The sequence below is a fragment of the Heterodontus francisci genome, chromosome 1 (genome assembly GCF_036365525.1).
Source record: "Heterodontus francisci isolate sHetFra1 chromosome 1, sHetFra1.hap1, whole genome shotgun sequence".
NCBI classification, from domain to species: domain Eukaryota; kingdom Metazoa; phylum Chordata; class Chondrichthyes; order Heterodontiformes; family Heterodontidae; genus Heterodontus; species Heterodontus francisci.
In genome coordinates, this window is record NC_090371.1 from 121,158,412 (window position 1) to 121,172,416 (window position 14,005).

Genomic DNA, 14,005 nt, shown 5'->3' on the forward strand with positions numbered 1-14,005 from the left:
CGATTAGAGATCAGTTACATAAATAATATGGAAGTGTAACATGCCGGTCCAAAAATAATCGTAAATAACAATGTACTACTTCTCTAACTTTGATCCTCATGAGCAGTCAATCTTCTGAACTCTGTGTCACCTGCCCAGACTCCATTTATCTCCTTGACTGCTTATCTCTTTACCCAAACCCACTTATCACCTGTACCAAAGCTGGAGAAATAACTGCATTTTCTCTACCAAATCTTTCACCTTCACATGGTCCATCTCCAACTCGTTCCTTCCCTTTAACTTTTCCAACTCCGTTTCTCTGGATAAACTTGTCAACCAATATCTACTATAAACTCACTGACTCCACAGATGCATTGATTACACTTCCTGCCACCCTGCTTCCAGCAAGGACATCCCAGTTTCACCTCCTCAGTCAAATCTGTTTTGACTATGTCACCTTCCAATATGTCTTCCTTTCTCAACTGAGAATTCCCCTCTGCTGTGGTTGACAGGGTCCTCGACCATGCCAGTTCCATTTCCCGTACCTCCGCTTACCCCTTCCCCTCCCTTCCAAAACCACAACGGGATTCCCCTTCTCATCACCTGCTATGCCAACAGACTCCACATGCAATGGATCATACTCTGCCATTGCTCCCACCTCCAGCGTGATGCTACCACAAGGAACATCTTCACCTCTCATCCCAGCATTTCAAAAGGATCGCTCCCTCTGCAACATCCTGGTCCACTCTTCAATCACCTGAAGACCTGCTCCCTTACCCATGGCACCTTTCCATGCCAGTGCAGAAGATCCAACATCTGCCTTTTCACCTCCTCCCTTCCCACCAACCAGGGCCCTTCTAGGAAAAACAGCATTTCCTTCTACTGGGTCAAAATCCTGGAACTCCCTTCCTAACAGCACTGTGGGGTACCTACCACACATGGACTGCAGTGGTTCAAGAAGGTGGCTCACCACCACTTTCTCAAGGGCAATTAGGGATGTGCAATAAATGCTGGCATAGCCAGTGATGCCCACATCCCATGAATGAATTTAAAAAACTTCTTTCTATTTAGTATATTGTATTTGTTGCTTATAATGCAGTATTCTACACTGAGGAGACCAAATAGAGATTAGGTGAATGCTTTGCTTAACACTTCCCCTCAGTTTGCAAGCGTGACCTTCAGCTTCCAGTCACTCACTTCTTTAATTATCTACACCACTCCCGCTCTGACCTCTCTCTGTCCTTGGCCTCCTACACTGTTCCAATTAAGCTCAATGGGAGCTTGGGAAACAGTACCTCATCTTTTGATTAGGCACTTTACAGTCTTCTGGACTCAACACGATTCAACAATTTAAGATCATAACCACTGATCCTATTTTTTTGGACAACAGTTGCTGGTGATGATTCTGTTGTAGATATTTACACCAGCTGCTCTAAATCCATCTTTTGTTTCTTTACTTGTCCTATTACCACCTGCTTTTGTCTTATATCATCATTCCTTTTTATATTTAAATCACTCCTCCCTCCCACCCTATCACAGGCCTTTCCTTTTCCCCATACCTTTTCTCTTGCCTCTGTACTTGCTTAAAAGCTGTTGCATCTGTAACATTTTCCAGTTCTGACGAAATCACAGGCCTTAAATGCTAACTCTCCCTCTCCACAGATGCTGCCTGGGTTGCTGAGTATTTTCAGCATTTTCTGTTTGATTTTGATTTAGATTTAGAGATACAGCACTGAAACAGGCCCTTCGGCCCACCGAGTCTGTGCCGACCATTAACCACCCATTTATACTAATCTTACACTAATCCTATATTCCTACCACATACTCACCTGTCCCTATATTCCCCTACCACCTACCTATACTAGGGGCAATTTATAATGGCCAATTTACCTATCAACCTGCAAGTCTTTTGGCTGTGGGAGGAAACCGGAGCACCCGGAGGAAACCCACGCAGACACAGGGAGAACTTGCAAACTCCACACAGGCAGTACCCAGAATTGAACCCGGGTCGCTGGAGCTGTGAGGCTGCGGTGCTAACCACTGCGCCACTGTGCAGCATCTGCAGTATTTTGCCTTTTATATTTGGTAAGAATATCTACAATGTTAGCTTGTTTCTGTCAGATTCTGATTGACTGGCTGTGCATTTTCTGCTTCAGACTTCCAGCCCTTTCAGTTTTCTTTTCACAAGATAATTGCAGATTAAGATGACCATTGTTATGCTCTTGGTTTATCCATCCGGAAAGGACCTGGAGCACTCCCCACTGCAGCATCCAATGGTTTCTTAAAATGATTCCAGAATGCTCATTGCCCTATCTGGAAGATTGTTCTAAGTGTCAATCTTTATGTGAAGAACTGCTTGAAATCAGTCCTGAATTTACCTTTTGCTGGCCTGAACCTGTAACCCCTTATACTACTCCTGCAATTTAATCTAAAGTTTTCCAGATTTACCATTTTCATTCCTGTTACTATTATCTATACCTTTAAGATCACCTCTCAGAAGACACCTTTTCAGACTGAAAAGCCCAATTTTCTTTGGATCATTCCTCATAATTCAGACTTTATTGGACAAGCAATCAGCCTTATGGCTCTCCTCTACACTGGTTTCAGCACTTGAATATCTCCCTTGTGGCTCAGTGAGTGACTTGAAATGGACATAGAACTCAAGGTGTGGTCTGACCACAGCACCATCCAGTTCCAAAATAAAAAGTACATATTTCAGAATAACTAAATAAAATGTATCCATTTAAGGCAGCCTTTGTTTTGTACCGCACCAAAAAATGCCTTGAAACCAGAAAAGATGCCTGATTCAAATTAATAGTCCATAATTACATTATAAATACATAAAATAATTTACCACCTTAGATTAAAATAAAAATACATTTGAGTGCACAGCTATTCAAAAATTCTATGAAACTTCGGTGCATCAATGAATATGCCAAAATGTTAAGAGCATAATTTTTGAGCTTCCAGGCAAAAATATAACATATTTTAGTACCTTTGCTTCTTGAATTTCCTTATCAGCAATTTCTAGCGCAATTTCTTTGTCTCTCTCCAACTGCTGTGCCAAATGGTCAATCTCATTCAATTCATTGCATAAGTGCTCATTTTTGGTACTCAGGTTTACAACCTCATTTGCTGCATCACTTTTTTTCTCCAGAAGCTCCTTCATCTGCTTCTCCAGATCACAGTTAGTTCGCTGAAGATATTCAACCTGCAATTATCGTTTGAGGGAAAAATAATTGAGTATGGCACCTACAGAATACCATATCAAAACATGGGTGCAAGTATGAATTAACAAAAGGTTAATGATCAAAATGACTTCTACAAATTCTATGATCTTCAAAGCTGTACAGCTATTGCCCTTGTCATGCTCACCAGAAGTGCAGTGATGAAAATATTGAAGAGTTATAAAAAATTAGAACAATTTTAAAAGACTGGTATATTTGCCGTCAACAAAATGGAGGATATGTCACATGACCCATACCAACTCCTGCACTAAAATCCACATTATTGTTACTGGAACTGAAACCAATTAATTCCATCTGCATGGAAATGTGTCAGCTTATCACACATGGATGTGAGCTATACACAAAACGAACTAAGACAATGGCACGCCCCAGACTCTACGGCCGGAATTTTACAGTGAGAGGACGGGAGCTGGACTCCGACGTAAATGTCGATGACGAACCCGCTTCCGCCCACTGTATTCCGTCCAGTATTTTACGGACCCCCAGGCTTTAATTGGCCCGAGGCGGGACTTCCACCCACTTGAGGGAGGAGGTCCTGCCTCAGTGAGCTGCTGGCCAATCAGCGGGCTGGCAGCTCTTAGTCTCAGCAGCGCCACCGGGAGCGGTGGCCACTGCTGGGACTACAGCCCAGCCGACCGAGGAGGATACCAAGGAGCCGGGACTGTAGGTATGTTTGGGTTGCCTCACCAGGGGGATCGGTCCTGCCCTGATGAGGCTAGAGTGGTCATTTGGGAGGGAGGCATCTTGGATCCCAGGGTTGGGTTGGGAGGTGGGGGCGGCCCTCAATCGGGCACCCTGTGCCCAACTGCCATGTCCCCCCAGTGCGTGGAAAGGCCGGCAGCTATTGCTGGGCAGCCTTTCATGTCCCCAGCAAACATGCTTGCCACAGGTAAAATAACCGTGGAGGTGGGCGAGGGCCCTTAAGTGGCCACTTAAGGGTCTTGATTGGCCTCAGGCGGGCGGGCCGTTTCCTACCCCCCGCCTGCTGCCGGACCTCCGTAAACTTGGTCGGAGGCGGAATCGGGGCGGGTAGGCCTCCCAGAGCCTGCCACTCAATTTTACGCTGTCCCCACGCCACCATCTGACCCGCTGGGGCGGCATAAAATTCCAGCCTACGTCTCCAGCTACCCTTCACCACAATACAGTGTGAACAGCCCTCATTTTATCACCATGGGGCCATCAAATGCTATTGTAACAGCCCATCAAGAATTGAAACCTAAAATCACATGGGAGAAACTAACACGAATAAGTTCACCTTTAAAGGTAATCGTTTTGGAGAACAAAATGGTCTTTCCAATTCGGAACATCAGTCATTAACATCAATCTAGGCTCTCCAGCCACATGGTCAATATCAAAAGTCATCTTGAATTCCAGCATAAGGCTGAGAGATCAATTCCAGCTAACACTGTTGAACCCTGCTGAGACAAGTTGAGGCAGCAAAGAAAAGAGTGCCTTTTAAACCACTCCTCCACCTGTGAAAACTGAACTAAAAAAGCAGCACCATCTTCAAACTGAAGTGAACTGCCAGAAGACTTCAGCAACCCAGCAAATACAACTAGAAAACAGGCCTGCAACTTTAAAAACTCACCTTCTCAGAGGATTCCACAGATTTTTCCTGAAACACCAGACTTTTGCACCATGACCTCTTACCACCTTTTACCCTTTCCCTTCTATCTTCTCTTGTGTGTGCATGTGAGAGTGAATTCATACGTGGGTGGTGTTGCGAACATTTTGGGTGATGAATATTGTTCAATAAATATTTAATCTTCTGTTTTAAACCTACGAGAAAACCTGTCACTGTCTGTTTTGGCAAATAAAACACAGGGGTTGAAACACTGGTATACAAAACCACTGTCTATCATCAGTGGGAGGTGAAAAGTGGAAACCAGCCATGCCATCACTGTCCAGAACACCCTATTAATTGGTTTGCAATGATCTTCTACTGTGTGAACTACTGCTTGATGTACATGTTTTGTCTTGTGATAAAGCCACCAAAGCATTTGGACATCAATTAATCTCTATCACAACTACGTGAAAAGCATCTTGCAAGTTTGGTCCTTAAATCTAAAACAAATAATCCCCTCACATAGCCTCCACTCTATATGGTCTTTTATCTACTCTGAGAGGACAAACCTACATCTTAAGTTTTACATTTGATTATGCTTCTATATGAAGCATACTGAATTAGCAATTAAAATTTACTAATTATTTTAAATTGTCATTTTTAAAGTGACAATTGAAGACATTTTATCACAGCAACCTGACAACACATCTCTCACTTATTTCCCAAACATGCTCACTTCTTCCTTTGTTCACTTCACTCCACACACAAGCACCATTTTATTCTCAAGTCATAACTGAAGACATTTAAGCTCTGATTTTAATTCTAGGCGTGAATCAAGCAGGTATCCCTCATGACATCATTGGTGTGAGGCCTGGCATTTTTCTATTTGACTGGCAGCTTCCCTATCGACTGCATTGGGAGTCGGGCAGCCTGCCCACATGATGCACAAAATTTCCAGCCCACCTCCAGAGAACAATTTAAAGCAGGGATTTAAGCACTGCTTAAAGCGAGGTTGCAATCAGCACTCTGATTTTTGCTTGGCCAACTGTGGATGAAGTTTTGTCACCAGAGGTAAGTTGAAGGGGTGCCCCCAGCTTTTATATCTTTCTTGATGAGGTCAGGGCCAGACTTTCTCCATCAGCTGCAAGAGCATCTAACAGGGCCGCTGTGAAGTAGGCCTTGACAGGGATAATGAGCTGGATTTTCAGTCTGGAGTCGGGAACCGGAAGTTGGGAGCAGTTGCAGGTCCTGACGCTACGTGGCATGTTCCATACACGCCCAACCTGATTTTTAAAGGGCCACACCAATTAATGGTAGAGTGGGCCCACTGTCCAATTAAGGAACGTGGGCTAGCTCCCAAGGCTGGAGGGCCAACAGGAGGCACTGACACATTGGCAGCCAAACTGGACGAGGTGGGAGCTGCCGATTTGTGATGGGGAGAGAGAGAGGGCTCAACATGGAGGCACCCTCTGAAGAGGTACTTTAAAAAAAAAATTAAAACAGTTACAGCTGCTTGGCTATGATCATGGAGGGGTTCCCCCTCCATGGGATGGCCAGCGGCCGCAGCTACAGCCCAGTGGCCTTGACTGGTGTGGGTGAGGGGGTTCCCTCGCGTGATGAAGCATGGCCTCCTTCCTTTTCCCGATGTGAGCCTGCCCATGGTTGCCTGGCCATAGTCCAGGCTAATATCTCTTGCACACATTGCCAACTGGAAATCCCAGTTGGTGCGGAAACGGGGACTTAATCGGCCCAGAAATTGGCCCTATGTGCCCTCAATTGGCTGCCCACCGCTTGCAGGCGGGTAGCCATTCCAACCCCAACCTGGCCTCTCCAAAAGTGGCTCAGGGTCAGGATCGTGGCACTGACCCAGCATAACTGCTGGCTGCACGAAATTGCGGGCCCACCCGCCTCTGATCCCGACCCTGAGCTGCTTTTAAAATCCAACCCAATACCACTGACATTCCAAAGACCTAGGTTGAATCTAGAAAGGGCTTTGATGATCGCACAAGAGCCACAAGGGTGAGTACAGCTCTTCACCTCTCTCCTCTCATCCATTCTCCACCACTCACAACAATTCCCCTCCCCCATCACATTCTTCAGTGTAAAATCACAAAAGCACTTTGCAACTCCTGTCTTGCTCTGTCCAAACATACTCACTTCCTCTGTTCTCTTCACACCACACACTAACACCATTTTCTTCTCACATACTAGCACTTCGACAACCACTACTCCTCCATTAGTTCACATTACACACACTTGGCTTTACATTTATCACTTAATCTCTCAACACATAAGCTCTAAAATCTTTAATAAAAACAGAAATGCTGGAAATACACAGCATGTCAGGCAGCATCTGTGGAGAGAGAAGCAGTGTTAACGTTTCAGGTCTGATGAAAGGTCACAGACCTGCAAATATGCAGCAGGCTTCATAACATTAAGCTGCATTCTGAAGACTGTCTTATGCAAATACCGCAGATTACTGGAAATGATGAGCCCTAGCCTCACAAGAGTGTCAGTGACACAGCGGGTGCATTACCCCCTCTCAGGATGGTAACACATCTTCCCCTTCACCAAGCCCTCAATCAGTACCTGCCTGCATGTCATTTGCGCCAGACCGTCCTAGCAGAAGCTTATGTGGAGTAGTCTGCAGCTGGGCCCTCATAAGCTCCTGCATCCAGAAATCACCAGCCGTGAGCACCCAAGTATCCCACCATGAGAAACAACAGTCATCCACCAGCTTTGCTGAAGCCAGTAGGTGAGCGTATCTTCAGAGTAGCAAAGCTAGTAAACCTTTTAACAAAAGGTGAGAAATGAAGAGAAGGCAATTATGTTTACCATTGAATGAATTACCTTCATCACATTTTGCACTTTAGTCTGCATTGTTGTTTAATAGCAGGTTCTACATTTGCATTGGCAGTAAGTCATTAACATAGAAGTTTTGAATTGTTTTAATGCTCTTAAACGCAGAATGAAAGTGATGATCTAAACAACCAATGCTAAGCAGAGTGACTCTGTGTAACTTCAGAGCAGGGGAATGAAAAAATCAGCACAAATCACTGAGGTGTTAGCTGATCCCTCTCACTTCTTGCTGCAAGGTGTATAGTGGCTCTCCTCCTGATACTTCCTCATCTTTTACTTGGCCCTTCCCGTCTGATGAGGCCTTCTGCCTCTTCCAAATGCAGGTTTCTGTACGGCAAGGTTGTGCAGTGTACAGCACACCACTATGATGCAAAAGATTCTTTCAAAAGCTATGCTTCAGCATCCTCATTGTTTGCTCAGTAAAGATCCTGGTAGCCCTTAGGCTTTCATTATACTCGTGTTGCTCAGGTTGGTGGTGAGGTTGTGGAGCTATACTCACCCTTGCGGCTCTTGTGCGATCAAAGCCCTTTCTAGATTCAACCCAGGTCTTTGGAATGTTAGTGGTGGTGTTGGGTTGGATTTTAAAAGCAGCTCAGGGTCGGGTTCAGAGGCGGGTGGGCCCACAATTTCATGTGGACCCACACGTGCAGGGTGGAATCCTTTGTTTACAGCAGCCATCCTGAAACGTTCCTGGGAGGGGAAGCTTGAATACTGGAGGATGGTAGACTGACAGTCACAGTTGTGACAGTTGCCTCGATACCTTGCACAAACTTGCATGAGCCTGTTTCTATGACTGCACAACAGCTGGACATTATTTGAAAGGTAACCCTTTTTATCGACAAATGCTGCTGGCTGCTGTTCTGATGGCCCGATGGCAAAATGCGTGTAGTCAATGTTCTCTGGACAGAAGCCAGCCACTGCTATAAATCACAATAACTCTCGTGTTGTCTTTTTGGTCAACAGGGAATGTATTGTACTTGTTAGTCCTGGTGAACAGGGTGGCATTAACCTGCTTAATGCAGCTTGCACTGCAGATCAGATGTGTTCAATCGATCAATCCTCCTATTCCTATGCTCACTAGCACGTGGCACTGGGCGTAATCCTGAGACGACTGCTTTGGAGGTCCTGCTTTTTAATTTCCTTCCTAACTCCCTAAGATCTGCTTTCAGGACCTCATCCCACTTCCTAACTATGTCATTGGTACCAATGTGGACCACGACACTGGCTGTTCACCCTCCCCCAGAAGGATGTCCTGCAGCCGCTCTGTGACATTCTTGACCCTGGCACCAGGGAGGCAACACACCATCATGGAGTCAAGTTTACTGCAGCAGAAATGCCTGTCTGATCCCCTGACTATCGAATCCCCTATCACTATTGCTCTTCCACTCTTCTTCCGCCCCTCCTGTGCAGCTGAGCCACCCGTGGTGCCACGGACTTTCCTCTTGCTGCACTCCCCTGAAGAACCATAGCCCTCACTAGTATCCAAAATGGAAAACCGATTAGGAAGCAAGATAGTCTCAGGGACTTCTGCACTGCCTGCCTGGTTGTCTTACATCACCTGGTGGTCACCCATTCCCTCTCTGCCTGCATGCTCCTAACCTGTGTTGTGATCACCTCCCTAAATGTGCTATCCACGTAGTCCTCCACCTCACAAATGCACAACAGTGACACCAGCTGCCACTCAAGTTATGAAACCCGGAGCTCAAGCTTCTGCAGCCGGTGACAATTCTTGCAGATGTGTTCGTCTGGGACACATGATGCGTCCATGACTTCCCACATACCACAGGATGTACATTCCACTTGGCTGAGCTGACCTGCCATACCGTAATTTTAAAAACTATTTATCATAATTAGAATAAGTAGAATAACTTACCGATTACTCACCAATTAGTGCCTTCCCCTGTACAGAATTAAGAGCCAGCTACTGGCAGCTGAAAAAAGGTGAAAGAAAGAGAGAAAGGAGCCCCTCCCTCGCTGAACTCCCTCACTCACTAAACTCCCCCTTTACACTCTGTGCACTCAAAGCAGCACTGAGGAAGCCCTGTTTTCATACTTTCTGAAAAACAACTGATTCAAGCTTCTGAAAATCAGTTTACGCCAGCTCCTAAGTAACTAGCTGCAGCTGCTCCCAGACAGCTTGTATACCCCTGTTTTAAGGCCGGAATATAAAACTTCACTTCTCTTAACTCAAGGAATAATTTTTAGTTAACTGCTGAATTGAAGAAAAACTAGACTTTAGATCAAAATTAACTCTTAAAAACTCCTTCTCACCAGACTTACCAAACTCAGCAGCTCTCAGTTGAAAATGTTGCATTATGTGACTACCAGGATGGTAGAAGGCAAACTAAATGGACCTTGAATTTTTTTTACATCTAGTAATTCCTAAGATAATAAATGTGAAAGTAACCTAAAAGTTGGAAGGTCTCCTGCAAAACCAAACATCAAAAAGATCTGATGGTCCACTTAACCAAAGCTCAGCTCACTTCAATTATTGCGTCAGTGGCTGAGACAGGAACCCCACCAGGTTTCACACAATTTTTAGTTAAAATGGCATCAGTGTCATAATGCCCCAATTTTAATATATTAATGAGCACCCTGCCTGCCTGTAGAAGGTGCCTGTTACAAATCCAAATCCGTATGATTAAAATGGCAGTGGATGAGAATGTAATGGTAAGTACACAACTGCTATTTTAATCACATGCTCCCCCCATTTCCGTCTAACAGGCAAGTTTAAAATCAGACCGTTAGTCACAATGAAACAGCTCATTTACTGCGGTTATCAAATTCCCTTTACTTTGTAACCTTGTGCTGTATAAGACTCACAACCATCTGTAAATAATATTAAGAAACACCACTACTTCTCTTACTTTTTAGAAAAGGAAAATATTTTGGTTGTGTTACAGAAGAACAGAATCATTATTCTCAGGGATGCTACTCGTCACTGGTGAACTTCAATGCATACAAGCTACAAAAAACCTACAAGAAAATTTACCTCAAAGAATTTCAGTTAAATCTCAGTATCTGATTACTTATTCATAAAATATTACAAACTAAAGATGTTAGCTCGCACCTGTAGATTTAAGTGTGCTATAAGTCGCTCATTACTTTTGCTTTTAGCTTCAAGAGAGATAACATCATGAGGACGACCACCTTCCAACGTTCTGTTCAATCGTTCTATTTCCTCGTCTCTTGCTTCAACCTGTAAAAGAGTGGCCGTTTAACATATAACGAGGAAAGTGAAAATAAATGTTTTCTGTACACTGAACTGAAGGAGAGTTCCTGTCATGTTTCTCTCAAAACCATTATACAATTGGTGCTCAAAATTATGCAAATTCAATGCACTGCAGTTGAGGTGAACATGCAGACTCTGAATGCAAATAACCTGAACTTGAATGACTCTTAATATACACTGCACCCTCATTTTAACAGTTCTTGGCAGTGCACTGTACATTATAACAAGATAATTAAATAATGTTGTATATCAAAACGTAAAAGACAAAAATTCAGTTGTCACCAATCCTCCCTGCATGGATGCGTGATCGTGCAGCAATTGGGAATGCGTCACAACGGGTGCAAACAGGCCACGCAAAAGCAATGCATACCAATCTTCAAGGGCTGCGAGGTCCAAATTGGCTGCGCACAGAAGTTAGAAGCAAGTTAAGGATAGCATACGCTTACAATAAAGAGGCTTATAATGTTGCAAAGAATAGTGGTAAGGTTGAGCATTGGGAGTGTTTTAGAAACCAGCAAAGGGACACCAAAAAGTTGATAACGGAAAAAAAACAGAAGGGAGTAAACCAGTCAAGAATATAAAAATAGTGTGCAACAGCTTTTACAAGTATATAAAAAGGAGAGTGGCTAAAGTAAACGTTGGCCCCTTAGAGGCAGAGACAGGAGAAATTATTATGGGGAATGTGGAAATGGCAGAAGACGTTGAACAAACATTTTCTGTCTACCTTCACAGTAGAAGACAAAAAGTACATATGAGAACCACAACAACAACTTATATTTATATATCATCTTCATCATAATGAAACGTCCCATGGCGCTTTACAGGAGCATTATAACAAAATGTTTGACACCGAGCCACGAAAGGAGATCTTAGGTCAGATGACCTAAAGCTTGGCCAAAGAGGTGGGTTTTAAAGAGTGTCTTCAAGGAGGAAAGCAAGGTGGAGAGGTATAGGGAGGGCATTCCAAAACTTGAGGCCTAGGCAACTGAAGGCGCCTAGGCAACTGAAGGCTTGGCCACCAATGGTGGAGTGATTAAAGCCAGGAATGCACAAGAGGCCAGAATTAGGAGTGCTGATATCTTGGAGGGTTGTGGGGCTGGAGAAGCTTACAGAGATAGGGAAGGACGAGGCCATGGAGAGATATGAAAACATTGAGAGATCTAAAATGAAGACGTTGCTTGACCGGGAGCCAATGCAGGTCAGCGAGCACAGGGGTGATAGGGGAACAGGACTTGGTGCGAGTTAAGACACAGGCAGCAGAGTTTTGGATGACCTCCGGTTTACAGAGTGTGTGGGAATAGTCAAGTCTTGAGGTAACAAAGGCACGAATGAGGGTTCAGCAAATGAGCTGAGACTGGGCAAAGTTGGGCAATGTTACAGAGGTGAAAACAGATGGTCTTAGTGATGGCATGAATATGAGGTCGGAAGCTCATCTTGAGGTCAAATGTAGCACCAAGGTTGTGAACAGACTGTTGCCAGGGAGTGGATTGGAGTCGTTAGCTAGAGAAAGGAGTTTGGAGCAGGGGCCAAAAACAATGGCTTCAGTCTTCGCAATATTTAATTGGAGAAAATTTCTGATCATCTAGTACTGGATGCTGGACAAGCAGTCTGATAATTTAGCAACAGTGGAGGAGGCGGTAGAAGTGGTGGTGAGGTAGAGCTAAGTGCCGCCAGCCTACATGTGAAAACTAATGCTGTGCTTCCAGATGATGTCGCCGAGGGGCAGCACGTAGACGAGAAAAAGGGGGTCAAGGATAGATCCTTGAGGGAAACAGATGTAATGGCGCAGGAGTAGGAAGAGAAGCCATTGCAAGTGATTTATTGGCTACCATTAGATAGATAAGAATGAAGCCGGGAAAAGCAGTCCCACCCAGCTGGACAACAGTGGAGAGACGTTGGAGCAAAATGGTGTGGTCAACCTTGTCAAAGACTGCAGGCAGATTGAGAAGGACGAAGAGGGAAAATTTACCTTTGTCACAGTCACACAGGATGTAATTTGTAACTTTAGTAAGAGCTGCTTCAGTCTTGTGGCGCAGGTGTAAATCTGATTGGAGGGATTCAAACATGGAATTCTGGGAAAGATGGGAATGGATTTGGAAGGTGACAACATATTTAAGGACTTTGGAAAGGAAAGGGAGGTTGGAGATAGGACAGTAGTTTGCAAGGGCGATGGGGTCATGGGTAGGTTTTTTAAGAGAAGGGATTTTGAGGAGATGGTAGATTTAAAGGAGAGAAGGCCAACACCTGAAGAAAGAGAATCATTTACAATATCTGCTAACATGAGGACCAGGAGGGGAAGTTGGGTGATCAGCAGTTTAGTGGGATAGGGTTGAGGGAACAGGTGGTGGGGCTCATGGACAAAATGAGCTCAGAGAGGGCATGAGGGGAGATAGGAAAAAAAGAGAAAGATGCGAGATCAGGGCAAGGAAGGAGGGAGCATTACAGGAAGTTTGGCCAGGTGGGCTTTTGGAAGAGAGGGACATGGCAGAAGCAGCTGATCAGATAGTCTCTATCTTAGAGACAAAGAACGCCACGAGTTCCTTGCACTTACTTTTGGAGGTGAGGGTGGAGGGGGAAAAGGAAAGGGATTTAAGACGACAGTTTGCAGTAAAGAGGAAAAGCCAGGAGTTTGCATTCCAAGATGATCCTGGAATAGTGAGCAGTTTTAGCAGACAACAGCAGGACCCAACAGTGTTGTAAGTGGTGCAGCCAGATCTGGCAATGGATGGCTAAACCAATGACCGCCATATTCTTTCAAGTCTGTGTCCCTTGGACTTCAGGAAGCGGAGATGAAGGCTGTGCTGGGGAGGGTGGGGATGAGAAAGACTGATCTTTTTATTGGGGACTAGGGCATCAAAGCTGGAGGCGAAGGTGTGGAAATAGAGGGTAACCAAGGGGCTAATAATAGTCAGGAACTTAGGTAATTAATATCAGTAGAGAAGAGATACTGAAGAAACTTAAGGGACTAAAATTAGACAGATTTCCAGGACCTGATGGCCTATATCCTCAAGTTCTAAAAGAGGTAGCTGCAGAGACAGTGGATGCGCTGGTTATGATTTTCCAGAGTTCCTTAGATTCTAGAATGGTCCCAGTGGTTTGGAAGTTAGCCAATGTAACACCACA

The 14,005-nt window shown here is 44.6% G+C and overlaps 1 protein-coding gene across 4 annotated transcripts in view; it reads right to left on the minus strand.

The window, feature by feature from the left end:
• Positions 1 to 14,005, minus strand: part of cep135 (centrosomal protein 135) — a 213,324-nt gene that overhangs the window by 130,656 nt on the left and 68,663 nt on the right. For all 4 annotated transcript variants that reach the window (XM_068035035.1, XM_068035028.1, XM_068035029.1 and 1 more), the window contains exons 7-8: positions 10,721 to 10,849; positions 2,975 to 3,190 (exon numbers count right to left, since the gene is read on the minus strand). In XM_068035035.1, the coding sequence (XP_067891136.1) occupies positions 2,975 to 3,190; positions 10,721 to 10,849 (345 nt within the window). The remainder of the gene's footprint in view (positions 1 to 2,974; positions 3,191 to 10,720; positions 10,850 to 14,005) is intronic.